The 18,202-nt window shown below is 46.5% G+C and overlaps 2 protein-coding genes across 4 annotated transcripts in view; both read left to right on the forward strand.

The window, feature by feature from the left end:
• Positions 1 to 2,701, forward strand: part of LOC309340967 (uncharacterized protein) — an 80,973-nt gene extending 78,272 nt beyond the window's left edge. For all 3 annotated transcript variants that reach the window (XM_081860303.1, XM_081860305.1, XM_081860304.1), the window contains one exon: positions 476 to 2,701. In XM_081860303.1, coding sequence (XP_081716429.1) covers positions 476 to 2,127 — 1,652 coding nt within the window. In that variant the 3' untranslated portion in view covers positions 2,128 to 2,701. The remainder of the gene's footprint in view (positions 1 to 475) is intronic.
• The window catches only part of LOC309340999 (uncharacterized protein), a 99,587-nt gene that overhangs the window by 78,358 nt on the left and 3,027 nt on the right, over positions 1 to 18,202 (forward strand). Inside the window, exons 2-6 of the mRNA XM_081860373.1 lie at positions 8,617 to 8,736; positions 10,452 to 10,944; positions 11,141 to 11,222; positions 12,932 to 13,014; positions 13,736 to 13,862. Coding sequence (XP_081716499.1) covers positions 10,543 to 10,944; positions 11,141 to 11,222; positions 12,932 to 13,014; positions 13,736 to 13,862 — 694 coding nt within the window. The 5' untranslated portion in view covers positions 8,617 to 8,736; positions 10,452 to 10,542. The remainder of the gene's footprint in view (positions 1 to 8,616; positions 8,737 to 10,451; positions 10,945 to 11,140; positions 11,223 to 12,931; positions 13,015 to 13,735; positions 13,863 to 18,202) is intronic.

The raw sequence follows: 18,202 nt of genomic DNA on the forward strand, positions 1-18,202 counted from the left end.
AACCACAAAGACCAAGACTTCATTAAAGAATGGGGGAAATTCACATTGTATTTGGAAAAACACTGTAAACAACTGAAAGCTTTACAAGGACTTAAATAACACTGGTAATGTAACAAGGACTTGAGATACTATGGAAAAATGAAATAATACAAAAAGATAAAATATGCAGAAGAAAAGGATAAATATGTAACCCAGGGAGGGGTGGTGGGAAGTCCAAGAGTTCAAGAGAATCCTGTATTTCTTATTATTTCTATTAGATTATCTATGTAAACCTTTAATTGAAAATCCAATTAAAAAAATTATTATATAAAGGATGTCAGTTGATCCCTGCTAATATATGCATCCAACCCTGTAGTAAAAACCATTCATCTAACCCATGAGTTATTCTTCTATTACCAATGTTAACAAGTATTCTTCATGAATTGTGGGCTCTTTTTCTCCAATAGGCACTAATCAATTTCTCTCTTCATTGCAGATGAACTGGAAATCAAGACCAAGGGTGACCAGGACATAATCCCCACAATGGAGAAGCCTTATAAATATCTTGAAAGTGGAAAAAGTTTCCATTCCACTTCCATTCCAGATCAAAGAAATCCCACTGGGAAGAAACCCTATCAGTGCATGGAATGTGGAAAGAGCTTCAGTACAAGCTACGATCTCACTAGGCATCAGAGAATTCATACAGGCGAGAAACCCTTTCAGTGTGTGGAATATGGAAAGAGCGTCAGTGCAAGCTCCTCTCTGAGTTCCCATCAGAGAATTCATACAGGAGAGAAGCCCTATAAATGTGCGGAATGTGGAAAGAGCTTTCGTAAGAGCCACCATCTCACTTCTCATCAAAGAATACATACAGGGGGAAAACCCTATCAGTGTGTGGAATGTGGAAAGAGCTTCAGTACAAGCTCCAATCTCACTTCCCATCAAAGAATTCACAGAGGGGATAAACCCTATCAATGCATGGAATGTGGAAAGAGCTTCATTACAATCTTCTGTCTCACTTCCCATCAAAGAATTCATACAGGCGAGAAACCTTATCAGTGCATGGAATGCAGAAAGAGCTTTAGCTATAGCTCTGCTCTTAGTTGCCATCGAAGAATGCATACAGGGGAGAAACCATATCAGTGTGTGGAATGTGGAAAGAGCTTCAGGAAGAGCTCTGACCTCACTTGCCATCACAGAATTCATACAGGGGAGAAACCCTATATTTGTGTGGAATGTGGAAAGAGCTTCAGTAAGAGCTCCCATCTCACTTCCCATCAAAGAATTCATACAGGGGAGAAACCCTATCAGTGTGCGGAATGTGGAAAGAGCTTCAGGAAGAGCTCTGACCTCACTTGCCATCACAGAATTCATACAGGGGAGAAACCCTATAATTGTGTGGAATGTGGAAAGAGCTTCAGTATGAGCTCCCATCTCACTTCGCATCAGAGAATTCATACGGGGGAGAAACCCTTTAATTGTGTGGAATGTGGAAGGAACTTCAGTACGAGCGCCGATCTCAATAAGCATCAGAGAATTCATACAGGGGAGAAACCCTTTCAGTGTGTGGAATGTGGAAAGAGCTTCAGTGCGAGCTCCTCTCTGATTTCCCATCAAAGAATTCATACAGGAGAGAAGTCCTATAAATGTGCGGAATGTGGAAAGAGCTTTCGTAAGAGCCACCATCTCACTTCTCATCAAAGAATTCATACAGGCGAGAAACCCTATCAGTGTGTGGAATGCGGAAAGAGCTTCAGCTGTAGCTCCGACCTCACTTGCCATCACAGAATTCATACAGGGGAGAAACCCTATCAGTGTGTGGAATGTGGAAAGAGCTTCAGGAAGAGCTCTGACCTCACTTGCCATCACAGAATTCATACAGGGGAGAAACCCTATCAGTGCATGGAATGTGGAAAGAGCTTCAGTATGAGCTCCCATCTCACTTCCCATCAGAGAATTCATACAGGGGAGAAACCCTATCCGTGTGTGGAATGTGGAAAGAGCTTCACTCAAAGCTCCAGTCTCACTGTCCATCAAAGAATTCATACAGGGGAGAAACCCTATAATTGTGTGGAGTGTGGAAGGAACTTCAGCACGAGCTCCGATCTCGCTAAGCATCAGAGAATTCACAGAGGGGCAAAATCCTAGCAGTGCATGGAATGTGGAAAGTGCTTCAGCCACAATGTCACTTCCCATCAAAGAATTCATATGGGAGAAACCATACAATTGCTTCAGCTATAGCTCCTCTCTCAGTTCTCATGAAAGAATTCATGGAAAGCGCCGATACAAACATTCATGATACAGCTTTAGGCTTCATGGAAAAGCACACCTCTTTACCCAACCCTTTGGCTGATTGACATCAAATGACCTTTTAAAATGTGGTTTGTTGGGGGGGGGGGGTTACGGTTTTTTAATTTTTTGTTTTGTTTTTTATATTGTGATTTAATTTTGAAACTGCCCTGAGGGTATAGGGCATAGGAGGCAACACTTAAAGGCTGAGAGGTCTTTGTTTCTGCCTAAAATATTTGAGGGGCCACCCCCCCCCAGTTGATAGGCATTGCCATTCAAATGGCATGCATACACCACACCATGTGATTGATTATGCAAGGTGGGACTTACCTCTCCCTCAGTATTTTATTCAAGTTGGCACCCCTGGTATAAGGTGGTATAGAAATTAAATAAATGCAATAATAAAATAATATCATCTTGGTTGTCTTCCTTTGCACATGTTTCAGCTTGTCAGTATCCTTCTCATTTATTACCATTTTTAAAATTGATGTGTCCTTCATCTGAAGTTTTCACAATATAAAGATACAGGATGAAAGCATGGCTTTCTCAAAAACAAGGAAAGCCAGAGAAATATCTCCTCCCCTTTTTTTTGGATAGAGTTACAAACTTTGTTGATCAGGGGAAAGCTGTGGAAATAGTGCATCTTGATTTCAGTAAAGCTTTGAATAAGGTTGAATAAGCCAATGTTTATTCAATACATAAATTGTTAAGAATCTTTAGGGGTCAGATGGAATTACCATGAGGAATTATAAAATATACATCAAGCCATCGTGTCCACGATGAAAGCATTGTGTTGACTGGGTTTGATATATTGACAATAATTTCTGATTAAATCCCATAAGATTCTACATTCATGCCCTTTTGCCTCTACTGCCCATTTCTCCCTGCTCTACACAAATCACGTACACACTTAGACAGGCAGGCGTCCTGGGTCATCAAGGACAGTGGGCAAGTTTATTTGATGTGGGATCTTAATCTTAGGGCCAGGAAGCAGATCTCACATGAAGGTGATAACGGTCGCTGTCCTCCTGGCCACCCTCCTTATCATATGTGTATTGCTTGTTTGTTACCTCCTGGGTTGCCAGATGCTCTTCTTTGTAGTTCTCAGCTTATTTACCCCAGAAATATTTGTGCTTAATTAGTTTTAGTGGTTTAACTTTCTCCCCACGTGGGTTTGTGGAAATGCTCAGAGGAAATCTGATTGGTTATTTCGAACACTCTGTAAAAAGCTCTTTTGTGAATAAAAACTACCTTGGCGAGGGGGCTGCAGACTCGGACGAGCACAGAGAGACACGATTATACGCACCCTTCCCAGAGTCTTGCTGGTTCAAGTCTCTGTGTGTATTCTTATTAATCAGGGTCCAATCCTTCCTTTACTTTGCAAACACAACAGAATCCACCCAGCACTCATGGGAAAAGGTGGTGTAATATTTTAGAATAATCAAATGAAATTGTAACACATGGCAAGAATAAAGTGTGTAATTTCATCAGGGCAAGTGATTTGTTGTTTAATGTTGTAACTATCTTCTGTACCATGAAAATAAATAAAAACAACTTTTTCAAAAAAGGAGCCATTAATCTGCTTGCATGTGTTGAGTGTTATTTGGACACTGTAAAAAGGTAAAGGTACCCCTGCCCGTACGGGCCAGTCGTGTCCGACTCTAGGGTTGTGCGTGTGAAAATGTGGCGTAGCTAATTGGATTGGACCCCAATTAGGCGCAGCTAATTGAATTGCAGCCCGGCACACTTCCGTTGAGCGCCTCTCTGCTGCCGATCCTCCTTCCTCCGTCAGCCACAGTTGCAGAGTTTTCCCGCAGCGTGGAAGCTGCCTTTGTCCGGGTGTTTAGCAGATCAAACACACTTAGGCATCAGTGTGCATATATTTCAGTCTTTATTCATGCAGTTAAACAATAAAAGAGATTTCCTGGGCTCAGAGCGCTCATATTGCTTCTGTCTCCTTCAGAAGCCGGAACAAGAAGACAGTGAGGAAAACCACTCCCTCCTGCTTCGAACCTTGACCACGCCTCAGGAATGTGAGACGTCACTCAGAACTCCTTAACCCTGTGAGTTCTGAAACTAGCCACAGTGCGCCCATCTCACTTAAGAGGCCGGGGGCCAGCGCTGTCCGGAGACACTTCTGGGTCACGTGGCCAGCGTGATGAAGCTGCTCTGGCGAGCCAGCACTAGCGCAGCGCACGGAAACGTCATTTACCTTCCCGCTATAAAGCGGTATCTATTTATCTACTTGCACTTAGGGGTGCTTTCGAACTGCTAGGTGGACAGGAGCTGGGACCGAAAGATGGGAGCTCACCCCGCCGCGGGGATTTGAACCACCGACCATACGATCGGCAAGTCCTAGGAACTGAAGTTTTACCCACAGCGCCACCCGCGTCCCTATTTGGACACTGTAACACCCAGTAATTTCACATTATGTGTTTCTGTGTGTTGAACACACATAATTGCAGGCGAGACTGAATAAAACACCTGCTAGGAAATTTCCTTTTACTGCTTCTGTATTGTTTCAAATGTGACCATTTACAGATAAGAACAAATCATATTTATTGATGAAAAATCATACCACCATCAGCTCAATAATCTCAACCCCAACAAACCTGTAGGTAGAAATGATGACAATGAAAAGGAAGATGGGAGATGAGAGCTGGAGGCCGCCAAGGCAAGGACAGGCTGCCAACAGGTCAGATAGCCTTGGATAGCCTTGGAAGCGTTGCCACAGACGATGAGGAAGAGCCAGTCCAAGCTCTCAGTCCTTGATCTCGGTGTTGGGAAAACCTCAAAGAAGAGCGGAAGGGGAAGGGTAAATATGAGAGATTCTGGCGTTGCCTTCTCAAAATTTATCTTCTGTACCATGACAATAAATAAAAACAGTGTTGTCCACAGACGGCGAGGAAGAGCCCTTAGTCCTGCTCCTGAAAGCTTGGCAGATCTGGAGTATTTCCTCACACATTGCCACGACTGAAAAAACAATCTTAAAAAATTAAAATGGTATTACAGTGCTAAGAACGCAATTCCTGTTGGATTTGGCATCTTAGCAAGCCCAGTGCCACTCTGCCAACTGTCTCGCTCCCAGCTAACTAATCTGGAAAGCTGTCCTGTCATCTCTTGCAAGGACTTCAGTGTCCCTTGAATTAGCAATTCAGCATTTCTGGAAGTGGAAATGGCATACTTCTGCATATTAGCATAAAAAACATGCATGAGAAAGTATTACTCGTTTATGATGAGAATATGATTTATCGGCTGTGCTGAGGACTGCAGGGCCTGCTCCCTTCCAAGGCTTTTTCCAACTGGCCTAGAGGGCGGGGCCCAGGCCCTCACCCTCCCAGCTACAAAAGGACTCCTGCTGCAGTGCCTAGAGGGAGGGGCTGCATTCATTGGAACAAACTCTTGGGGAATTGCAGGCGGCGGGGGTGGGGGGCGGTGTTCTACTATTGCTTCCCTGTTTCAAGTGTCTAATGTGTTTTAAAATGTTCTTAAGCAGTCTATGGCATTTTTAGTTTTTTCTTCTCCCCCCCCCCTTTTTGCTTTGTTGAGGATGGGATGGACATCTGCTTGGGGGTTAATTTAAGTATAATTGTTGTTGCTGTTTTGTTTTTGCTTTTTATTGTTTTATTAGCTGTTGTATAGTTTGTGTTTTGTTTTAAGGTCTGTCTGGGAGTGGGCCCCAGCCAACAGAATAGCTGGGGCAGTTTCCACAGGGGGGGATGCACTGGGTCATCCGATCTCAGTGACCACGGGTAGGAGGAGGAGTTACGCTAAGGCCAGACCGCATCATTACCAAGGAAGCAGATTTAGTTGCTGTTTGAGGACTATCCCTGCCTCCTGGTCTGGTCTTGACTGGATGGATCCTGGAATCAGCAAGGGAGATCCACATGACCTGAAGGTGTGATAGCTGATATGTCAATGATTCATAAGACCACGGCCATCCATGACTTGATCGTGGATGGAGGACTTGACCTGGCATGTGTAACAGAGACTTGGTTGGATGAAGCAGATGGGCCTGTCCTTGCCGCTGCTTGTCCACCAGGTTTCTCTTACGCACAGCAACCCAGGTCGTGTGGGAATGGAGGGGTGGGGTTGCAGTGATTTTTAGGAAGTCATTAGCTGACACCAGCCGTCCTATAGGGAAGACCCAGTTCTCTGAGTGCATGTTCTGTAATGCTGGGCAATAGGGGCAGTACAGGATTCCTTTTGGTGTACCGACCTCCCTGCTGCACCAAGGATTCCCTGCCCGAGCTGCTTCAGGTCATGGCAGATGGCTGTTCTCCTGGAGACACGTACTTTGGTTGTCCTAGGGGATTTTAACATCCATGCTGACACAACTTCGCAAGGGGCTGCTTGGGACTTCGTGGAAAGCATGGCCTCCATGGGGCTGTCCCTGAATAAGTTTGGCCCAACTCATAGTCGCGGACATGCCTTGGACCTGGTGTTCACCTCTGTGGATGTGGGTGATGTGATGCTAAGTAAAAGTGAGACAAAAGGATTGCCATGGTCAGATTTTGCAAATTAACAGGCTGAAAGGAAAATGCCACGCTGTTGCATAAGAAGAACAAGGGAATGTTTATTGTCTTTGCTGGCCAGACAGACAGGCTTGGTGGATTAACATCCAAAAGGACTGAGAACCCTCCTGAAGAAGGGGCCTTCCTAATATACTTTTCCCTTATCTGTTAAGGCTATACATATGCATAGAGTACCTTCCAATCATTTGGGGTAACACCCTACTAGTGATTCCATATAAGGACTCTGGTTAATTGCATATTAATTAAACAAGCAAACAAAGGACACTCTGGGCACCTTCATGCAGCATGTGGACCTCTTCTGTATTATGCATACACTTCATTCCTGGTACCTTAAGGACCGAATGTCTCCTGATAAAATGGGGCAACTCTTTGGTGCAGGATTAGCTGCAGGTCTCTAATTGCCACAGTCAGATCACTTCCTGGTGCAACTGGACTTCTCCGTGACCCTTCCCCTCTGCGGGGAGGGAGGACTAATACGGATGCTCTGCCTCTGCCACTTAATGGATCCAAATGGTTTCCAGAGAGTGGTAGGGGATGCTTTATCCCAGGGTGATGACCTTTCAGCTGATTCCCTGGTGGCCCGCTGGAATCTGGAGTTAACCAGGGCTATCAACTGTCTGGCTCTGAAGCGCCTTCTCTGATTGAATGAAGCGCAGATAGCCCCATGGTTTTCCCTGGAGCTGAGCATGATGAAACAATTGCTGAGATGGCTAGAGAGCCAGTGGCGGAAAACTCATTTTGAATTGTACCAGACACGGGTTAGAGCTCAACGTCAAGCCTACCAAGTGGCGATAGTGACAGCAAAGCGGACTTTCTTCACCGCCTCTATTGCATCTGCAGAAAACAGCAGCAGGAGACTCTTTCAGGTGGTTCACAATTTAACAGAACCACCTTTGCCAACGGAGCCTGGTAAAGACCCCAAGATCTCCTGCAATGACCTTGCAAAGTTTTTTGCAGATAAAGTCGCTTAGACTCGGAAAAAGGTAGACTGCACTGTGGGAGCAAGGCCAGGGCAGGAGGGTGCTAGAACCCTGTCTGGTCAAGTTGAGTGGGATCAATTCCAATCTGTTACCTCCGAGGATGTGGACAGGCTGCTTGGACGAGTGAAGCCAACCACCTGTCTCCTGGATCCTTGCCCATCCTGGCTGATAAAAGCGAGCTGGGAAGGGCTGGGCGATGGGATCTGCGGGGTGGTGAATGCTTCCCTCTGTGAGGGAGCCTTCTCAGACCCGCTGAAAGAGGCGGTCATTAAACCGCTTCTTTAAAAAAAAAATTTGGACCCAGCCAGTATGGCCAACTATCGCCCAGTCTCAAATCTTCCATTCTTGGGTAGGGTGATTTAACAGGTGGTTGCTGAATAACTATAAGCACGTCTGGAGGATCCGGACCATTTGGATCCCTTCCAATCAGGATTCAGGTCTCTACCCCCCCCCCCGCAAAATCGGCTTTAAACGGTTCCATAAATATGTCAATTAATCTATTGGTGGGTGTGGGGGGGGGGGAGAGGGGGTGTGGCCCCCCAGGAGAAGCTGCTCTGGTCCAAGTGGAGGGGGGAGGGGGAGGCAGTTGCACAGGCTCCCCACTCCGCCCCAGTTGCTCCCCGTCTCTGGACCTCCACCCCCCCCCCCCGCTTTCTGCGCTGCAGCCATGGATTAGAGAGACCCTTCGCGAGCCGGGATCTGTTCAGGGGCGCAGCGTCTCGGTCAGGTTGTGCAAAGCGAGAGAGGGCTGAGCAGGGGGACTCGGCTTGGCAAGGGTTAAAGGGAACCGAGCTGCCTTCCTAGAGAGGACAGGAAGTGGACGGGGGGGGCAGGTCCTCCAGAGCCAAGCCCCCCCCCTCCCCAGTCCTTTCCTGCTTGGGTGTCTCTCCTGCAAGGGCTGCCTCGCTCTCCCCTCCTGGGATCTGGTGAGTCTCCTCTCTCTCTGGGATCTGGTGGGGGTCCCTGGGCTGCAGCAGGGGAGGGGGCCTGGGGGGGGCTGATCTGCTCCTGCAGGGGGGGACCCCAAGTCAGGGAGGAGGAGGGGGTCCTGCCAGGGAGGGGCCAGGGCTGCCACGCTCTCCTTCCTGCAGAGCAGAGGATCCCAAACTCATCTGGCCTTCCGCCCCCCCCCTTCAGAAAAACAATGACTCCCCCGAAATCTCCCTTCTTCAAACAAAGGAGTCCCATTGCACAACAGAGGGAACATGTGCAAATGGTTTTCCAAAACTGGACGAGGTGGACTAGCTCCCCCCCCAAAGAAAACCCCACAGGGAGGAAGGAAGAAAAGGTGGGAGAGAAAGGCCAGGAGTAAAGAGAGGGATCCCAGCCCAGAGTCTGGCTGCTGCATTGGGGACCAGTTTCCCCGTGTCTCCCAGGGCAGCTCCCCACGGAGGCCACGGCAGCCATCCCCTCGCACCCAGAGCAGGGCATCCCAGGACCACATCCTCTCTCTCCCAAAGGGATTGGTGCTGGAAAACCAGCCAGAAATGGGCGCTGCTCCTCACTTGAGCCTCCAGGGACCTTGGCATCAATGGCTGTGCGTGTGTTAAGCCATCTAAGAGAAGCATCATCATCATCAAACTACCCATCCTTTACTCTGAGTTTCAAGGGAGATGTATTTGGCCCTCAGGGGGTTGGCCAGATACATGCCTGGCCCTCAGAGCAAAGGAAAAGGGACCCCACCCCAGGAGTCTGTCTTGAGAGTGGCAGAAAAAAGCCAATGCAATTCTGGGCTGCATCAATAGGAGTATAGCATCTAGATCAAGGGAAGTAATAGTGCCACTGTATTCTGCTCTGGTCAGACCTCACCTGGAGTACTGTGTCCAGTTCTGGGCACCACAGTTCAAGAAGGACACTGACAAACTGGAACGTGTCCAGAGGAGGGCAACCAAAATGGTCAAAGGCCTGGAAACGATGCCTTATAAGGAACGGCTAAGGGAGCTGGGCATGTTTAGCCTGGAGAAGAGGAGGTTAAGGGGTGATATGATAGCCATGTTCAAATATATAAAAGGATGTCACATAGAGGAGGGAGAAAGGTTGTTTTCTGCTGCTCCAGAGAAGCGGACACGGAGCAATGGTTCCAAACTACAAGAAAAAAGATTCCACCTAAACATTAGGAAGAACTTCCTGACCGTAAGAGCTGTTCGACAGTGGAATTTGCTGCCAAGGAGTGTGGTGGAGTCTCCTTCTTTGGAGGTCTTTAAGCAGAGGCTTGACAACCATATGTCAGGAGTGCTCTGATGGTGTTTCCTGCTTGGCAGGGGGCTGGACTCGATGGCCCTTGTGGTCTCTTCCAACTCTAGGATTCTATGATTCTATGACCCCCAGGTGAAGACCCCCACTACAGCCAAGAATCCATTTTCCACAAGATACAAATGACTCCCTTGTCAGTCAGGTCTGACTTCATGCATTTACTCGAAGGCAGGAGCGACTAGACTGATTCACCTCCCAGAAATCCCTTCCATTGCCTCCAAATTTTGCATTGCAATCTTCCTTCTAGGAGGATAGAGGCTGCTTTCTCCTCCTCCTTCTCCTCCTCCTCTCATGGTTTGGGCTCTGGTGCCATCCAGCCCTGGTACCTGGCAAGACACATACATGCTTCCTTACGGATCCTGTTCCTTCTTGTGACCTAACAATTCTGTAACAGAACAATGTATTTGCTTTGTAGGATTTGCTAGAGCTTCTCATTCAGACAGACAGAACTTGGCAGAAGACCAAAGGGTTCCTTCCGATCTCTCAGAGGCTTCCTGAGACCACAGATGGATGAGCGAGACACAGCTGGCCCTGGAGCAGGAAGAGGCCATTCCATCCAAACTGGGAGCAGTGGGGGATTCTGGGAAAACTCTGTGCAGAAGATCCTGGGTGAGGAGGACACCCTCCGCTCAGAGGTGCAGAGCCAGCAGTTGAGGCAGTTCTGCTGCCAGGAGGCCAAAGGACCCCGAGAGGTTTGCAGCCGACTCTACCAATTTTGCCACCAATGGTTAAAGCCAGAAAGGCACACGAAAGCTGAGATGCTGGACCTGGTGATCTTGGAGCAGTTCCTGGCTGTCCTTCCCCCGGAGATGGAGAGCTGGGTGAGGGAATGCGGAGCGGAGACCAGTTCCCAGGCGGTGGCCCTGGCCGAAGGTTTCCTCCTGAGTCAGGCAGAGGAGAGAAAGCAGGTGAGAGAGACTTTCCTCTGGATACTCCCAAGGGGCTCCAAACAGGACAGAAAACATACCATAATGCTCTCCGGATGGCCCATCCTTTTTCTGGGAAAGCATCCATGGAATGAGATCTCACACCCTTCAAGTCTTTGTCATTCTCTTTCTAGTATTTCTCCCCATTCTCTGTTTTGAATCCTTGTTGCTCTTTCAGAAAAGGGAACATTTTGCAGAAATGGACCTGGATTCCTGTGAGGCAGAGAGGCCTCCGTTGGACACCAGAAAGAGGCCACTGGGTAAGGAGGAAGGTGGCTTTTCTCCATTTGGTCTCATTCTGTTGGTTTCCCAACTAATCTGTGGGTTCTTTTCATCTTGTTTTGGGGGGAGACAGTTGGGAACAAGGGTCCAGAGGAAGGGAGAAGTATTTCTGCACAACTAACATATGAAATGGGCACAAACGTCCTAATGTTCTTAGCAGGTGTGGCTACCTTTGAAGGTGACCCGGAAACTGCAATTAATCCAGAATGCGGCAGCTAGACTGGTGACTGGGAGTGGCCGCTGGGACCACATAACACCGGTTCTGAGAGATCTGCATTGGCTCCCAGTACGTTTCCGAGCACAATTCAAAGTGTTGGTGCTGACCTTTAAAGCCCTAAATGGCCTCAGTCCTGTATACCTGAAGGAGAGTCTCCATCCCCATCGTTCTGCCCGGACACTGAGGTCCAGCTCTGAGGCACTTCTGGCGGTTCCCTCATTGCGAGAAGTGAGGTTACAGGGAACCAGACAGAGGACCTCAGTAGTGGTGGCCACCCTGTGGAACACCCTCCCTTCAGATGTGAAGGAAATAAGCAGCTATCTTCTCTTTAAAAGACATCTGAAGGCAGCCCTGTTCAGGGCAGTTTTTAATATTTTACGCTGTACTGTTTTTAACTCTTGATTGGGAGCCGCCCAGAGTAGCTGGGGAGACTCAGCCAGATTGGCGGGGTATAAATACAGTGGTGCCCCGCAAGACGAATGCCTCGCAAGACGGAAAACCCGCTAGATGAAAGGGTTTTCCGTTTTTTGAGGTGCTTCGCAAGACGAATTTCCCTATGGGCTTGCTTTGTAAGAAGGAAGCCCATAGGGAAATCTCCGGGGACCTCTTTTAAATGCTGGCGGTGGGGAGCAAAGCCTTTCCCCCCCCCCGCCTTCAGAAGAGGTCCAGGAAGGCCGGCGGGGGCCGAAAGGCTTTGCTCCCCACCGCCAGCATTTTAAAAGCGGTCCGGGATAGCAGGGAAGCGCTTCCCGCTATCCCGGATGGCTTCTGAAGGCAGGCAGGGGGGAGCAAAGACTTTCGCCCTCCGCCGGCCTTCAGAAGAGGTCCTGGACCTCTTCTGAAGGCCGGTGGGGGGCGAAAGTCTTTGTTCCCCCCTGCCTGCCTTCCCGCAGCGCGTTTCTCCGCTTTCCCGGTCGGCTTTTGAAGGCAGGCAGGGGGGAGCAAAGACATTTGCCCCCCGCCGGCCTTCAGAAGAGGTCCTGGACCTCTTCTTAAGGCTGGCGGGGGGCGAAAGTCTTTGCTCCCCCCCGCCTGCCTTCCCGGGGGCTTTAAAATCGCCCCGGGACAGCGGAGAAGTCCGCTGTCCGGGGCGATCTTAAAATGCTGGGGGTGGGAAGAAAAGCCCTTGTCCCCCCCCCAGCCTTCAGAAGAGGTCGGGGGACAGACTGTCCCCGGACCTGGTCTGAAGGCGGTTTCCATAGGAACACATTGATTGATTTTCAATGCATTCCTATGGGAAACTGTGCTTCGCAAGACGAAAAACTCGCAAGACGAAAAAACTTGCGGAACGAATTAATTTCGTCTTGCGAGGCACCACTGTAATAAATTCTTCTTCTTCGTCTTCTTCTTCTTCTTCTTCTTCTTCTTCTTCTTCTTCTTCACGGCCCATCTGTAGTTAGAGATGTCCTGTTTCACCTGTGAGAGAAGCAGGCACTCCTGGCATCCTGCTTACCTTTTTTTCTTTTGCAGGTGATAGAATGATGTTGGCAAGACCTCCTGATCCGCCTTTTCACGGGGGCAGAAGGGAAGCAGCGGCTGCGGAACCAGATCAGGTCAGGGGAAGCTGCCTTGTGGGGACAGAGGCCGAGGGATGGAGCAATGGAGGAGAAAAGCAGGCTGCACACTGGCGCACTGTTCAATCGCTTGCCAGAAACCCCAGAGAGGAGGGGAGTTAGAAAGCTGTGGGGAGTCGGGGGTCTTCACTCTCAGCAACTGCTTTTGTGGTGGAAGAGGCTCAGGGAATGAGCTGCTGTTCTCATGAGGTCTGAAACTCAGCCAAGTCTGTGAATATCATGTTCTTGCTGATAAAGAGTTAACTCCAGCTGTGAAGTGTGGAGTGTGGAATTTCCTGCCCATATAACTCTGTCATACCAGTCTTCTGAATGTTGCCAGTAGGATTCATTTGCAGTTACTGCTTTATTTCTACATTGACCATGGACTGCTAAAATAGGCTTCTACGCTTTGGAGAAACCATAACCAGCAGTGGCCACGATTCCCCTAGCCGGCCCCATCAGCAGCACAAAGAGAGCAGCCCTCCCCTCCTCCCCTTGACGTTCCCTCCCCAGAAGAGGGCATGGGGAGAGTAGAGGGGGCAATAAAATAAATGCCTAATAAAATAATTCCTTTGTTAAAAGAAGCTTCCATTATTAAAGTGGGAAGCAAAAGAATCACTTTAAAAAAACACAGCCATTAACAGGAAGGAAACAACAGAGCATTGTGTAGCAGATCATATTTCTGCTGTCTCAGAGGAGGACATTTCCCTTTTTCTTTTAGGGTCCAGTGTGCTTTGAAGATGTCGCTGTTTGTTTCACGGACGAGGAGTGGGAGTTGCTGGATCCTGACCAGAGAGCTCTGCATAAGGACGTCATGGAGGAGAATCGGGGGATCGTGGCCTCTCTTGGTAAGGCTCCCTGTGGGATCGTCATATCTGCCTGGAAATTCAAAAAATACCTCTATGTGACAAACCTCATATATTTTCACAGAGCTCAACAGCGCCCCCTCCAACACCTGGGAACCAAACACCCCCACAGTAAACCGTAAATAACACCCCCCCCCCCGTGGAAAGTCTTTGTCCAGTTCTTTTTTTTTTTAAATTTTTATTAAGAGTTTTTTTATTACAATAGAGAGAAAAAACAGCATAGCAAAAAACAAACAAAAAAGAAAAACAAACATAAAATTTAGCATCATATAATAACCAACTTTTCTTCATTTCTGGACTTCCTCACGTCTCTCGCTCCTACTTTCCAAATTTATAAAACTTTAACCATCAATTTATCACCTTATTTCCATTCTTATTGTACACTTTTCCAATATTTTGTCCCTAACTTTGAATATTTTTATCTAGGTCTTAAATATCTAATCTTACCATAATATTTATTCAAAATTTATTTTTCTCATAAAATTCACTCATTCTCACAATGTTTTCACCAAATTTTATGGTGCCCTGTTATTTTCAAATCCCTCATCCTTCTTAGCACTCATATAATTTGCAATGTTTTTGTAGGTAGTCCTTGAATTTCTTCCAGTCCTCTTCCACTGCTTCCTCTCCCAGGTCTCGGATTCTGCCAGTCATTTCTGCTAGCTCCATGTAGTCCATCAGTTGCATCTGCCATTCTTCCAGCGTGGGCAAATCTTGAGTTTTCCAATATTTAGCGACAAGTATCCTTGCTGCTGTTGTCGCATACATGAAAAATGTTCGATCATTCTTTAACACCCTCTGGCCAACAATGCCCAAAAGGAAGGCCTCTGGTTTCTTAGGGAAGGTATACTTAAATACCTTTTTCAGCTCGTTATATATCATTTCCCAGAAGGCCTTAACCCTGGGGCAAGTCCACCAGAGGTGAAAGAACGTTCCTTCAGTTTCCTTACATTTCCAACACTTATTATCTGACAGGTGATATATTTTTGCTAGCTTGACTGGGGTCATGTACCACCTATATATCATTTTCATAATGTTTTCTTTCAAGGCATTACATGCCGTAAACTTCATACCGGTGGTCCATAACTTTTCCCAGTCAGCAAACATGATATTATACCCAATGTCCTGTGCCCACTTTATCATAGCTGATTTAACCATTTCATCCTGTGTATTCCACCTCAGCAACAAGTTATACATTCTTGAAAGTACCTTAGTCTTAGGTTCTAACAGTTCTGTTTCCAATTTCGATTTTTCCACCTGGAATCCTAACTTTTTATCCAATTTAAAAGCCTCTTTAATCTGAGCGTAATGTAGCCAATCTCGCACTTTGTCTTTTAGTTTCTCCAAACTCTGCAATCTCCAGTTGTCTCCATCTCTTTCTAATATTTCCCAGTATTTCGGCCATTTGACCTCCATATTGGGTCTTTTCACAGCTTTAGCTTCCATAGGTGATAACCACCTTGGGGTCTTATTTTCTAATAAGTCTTTATATTTTGTCCAGACATTAAACACTGCTTTCCTTACAATATGGTTCTTGAAATTCTTGTGAATCTTAACCTTGTCATACCACAGGAAAGTCTTTGTCCAGTTCTGCCTCTTTATACCACGGTTGGGCTGGTCTGAACTGCCCTGGCATCTTAAATGTCAGCTTCAGAATTGTTAGGAAAGATAAGTAGCTTCTGTCAGGTTTTCTGTTTTTGTTTTATTGGGTTGACCAAAGAGACACCTCACATTGGCGATGGAGGGGATGCCATGACTGGGCCAAACAAAATCCGTCTGAGAGAAGAGCCAGGCTTATTGAATCTCAGGTAGTAGTTGCAGTGATAATAATAGTAATAATTTTTATTTATCCCCTGCCCATCTGACTGGGCTGCCGCAGCCACTCTGGGCAGCTTCCAACACATATAAAAACATGAAACATTAATAATAACAATCTGATCCAATATGAAAAGTACAATAACTTTAAAAAGAACAACTTATATCAAACACAGCAACATTCAACTATCCATCAGAATCTAATAATAAATATGTTGGTTAATGACAAACCACAAAGGTAATGAACATACACCCAGGTCTCTTCAGTTCTTCCTCTACTACAAATTTATTTATTTATTTCATTTCTATACCGCCCTATACTCAAAGGTCTCAGGGCAGTTCATATAAATTATCAAATACATAAAATCAGAACAAAAACAACAACCCGATTAACCCCCCCCCAAAAGAGCCATTATATTTTTTTGCAAAAATTTTATTAGTTTTTACAATATCAACGACAAACAAAAACACAAATCAAACAAAACATAACAAACATAAATCATAACCTTATTGAAAATAACGGTTATTTACTTTGTAAAATGACTTCCTTGTTTCCCCTTAGTTGAATTTCATTGCATATCCTTATAACGGTTTTCCAAATCCCAATTTTGATACCCTTTAAATTAAACATTAACATCTTTAAATCTTCTCCTTCTTGTACTAAACATATTATTTTATCAGTTAACATAAATACAATCCTAAGCCCATTAAGTATCTGGAAGCTATTTCCAGTTAGTTTAGTTTAACAAATTTAGCTAAATAATCATTAAATTTCTTCCATTCTTCGTGGTGTTCCTCCTCCTTCTGGTTGCGGACTCTTCCGGTTAGATCGGCTAGCTCCATAAAATCCATCATCTTCATCTGCCATTCTTCTACTGTTGGTAATTCTTGAGTTTTCCACTTTTTAGCTAACAAAATACGAGCCGCAGTTGTGGCATACAAAAATAGTTTAACATCTTTCTTGGGCAATTCCAAACCTGTTATTCCAAGAAGAAAGTCCTCTGGTTTTTTTATAAATGTATATTTCAACATTTTTTTCAATTCATTATAAATCTTTTCCCAGAAGTCTTTCACCTTGGGGCAGGTCCACCACATATGAAAGAATGTTCCTTCCTTTTACATTTCCAACATGTATTATCACAATTATGATACATCTTTGCTAATTTTACAGGAGTCAAATACCATCTATACATCATCTTCATAATATTTTCCTTTAACAAAGTACATGCGGTGAACTTAACCCCTTTCTTCCACAATCTTTCCCAGTCCTCAAACATTATATTATGTCCTAAATCTCTTTTCCACCAAAAAGAGCCATTATAGGATATAGATCAAGTCAGGCAAAGGTCTGGTTAAAAAGGAACATTTTTGACTGTATAATGAAGGCGGCAGGCATACTTCCCCGGGGAGAGCATTCCACAGATGGGGAGCCACTGTAGAGAAGGCCCCGTTCTCGTGTTGCCACCCTCCGGACCTCTTGAGGAGGAGGCAGACGAAGGAGGACCTCAGAAGATGATCTCCGAGTCTGGGTGGGTTCATATGGAAAGAGGCAGTCCTTGAGGTATTGCGGTCCTGAGCCGTTTAAGGCTTTATAGTTCAAAACCAGCACTTTGAATTGGGCCTGGAAACTAATTGGTAGCCAGTGCTCCAGTGAGCAACCTGGCCCCTGAATTCTGCACTAGCTGAAGTTTCTGATCTGTCCTCAGAGGCAGCACTACTTATAATGCATTGTAGTAATCTAACCTTGAGGTTACCAAAGCATAGACAACAGCAGTTAGGCTATCCCTGTCCAGAGAGGGGCATAGCTGGGCCACCAGCCTAAGGGGATAGAAGACACTCCAGGCCACCGAGGCCACCTGAGCCTCAAGCGACAGCAAAGGATCTAGGAGGACCCCCAAGCTACGAACCTACTCCTTCAGGGGCAGTGTAACCCCACCCAGAGCAGGTAACCTCCCAGCCATCCTGTCTAGGGAACCCCCCACTGACAGTGCCTCAGTCCTGTCTGGATTGAGCTTCAGTTTGTTGGCTCTCATCCAGTCCATTACCGAGGCAAGACACTGGTCCAGCACTTCCACTGCCTCACCTGCAGATATAAAGGAGAAACAGCTGAGTATCATCCACGTACTGTGACAATGTACTCCAAACCTCCAGATACCACCACCCAGCAGTCAAATAGGACTGAGCCCTGCGTAACCCCACATTGAAGGTTCCATGGGGCTGAAAAGCATTCCACAAGCAACACCCTCTGGGAGTGAGCATCCAAGTAGGACTGGAACCACTGCAAAGTGGTGCCACCCACTCCTAATTTGGAGAGTCGCTCCAGAAGGATACCATGGTTGATGGTATTGAAAGCCGCTGAGAGGTCGGGAAGAATTAACAGGGATATGTTCTTGTGTGTCTCTCTCTCTCGACAGAGGTCATCGTACAGGGTGACCAAAGCAGTGCAAACAAGTCAAAGTGCAAACAAGTCAAAGTGAGCTACCATTGGTTTATCACCTCCTTAGGGC

Source organism: Podarcis erhardii (assembly GCF_964252035.2).
Source record: "Podarcis erhardii genome assembly, chromosome: 4".
In the NCBI taxonomy this organism is placed as follows: domain Eukaryota; kingdom Metazoa; phylum Chordata; class Lepidosauria; order Squamata; family Lacertidae; genus Podarcis; species Podarcis erhardii.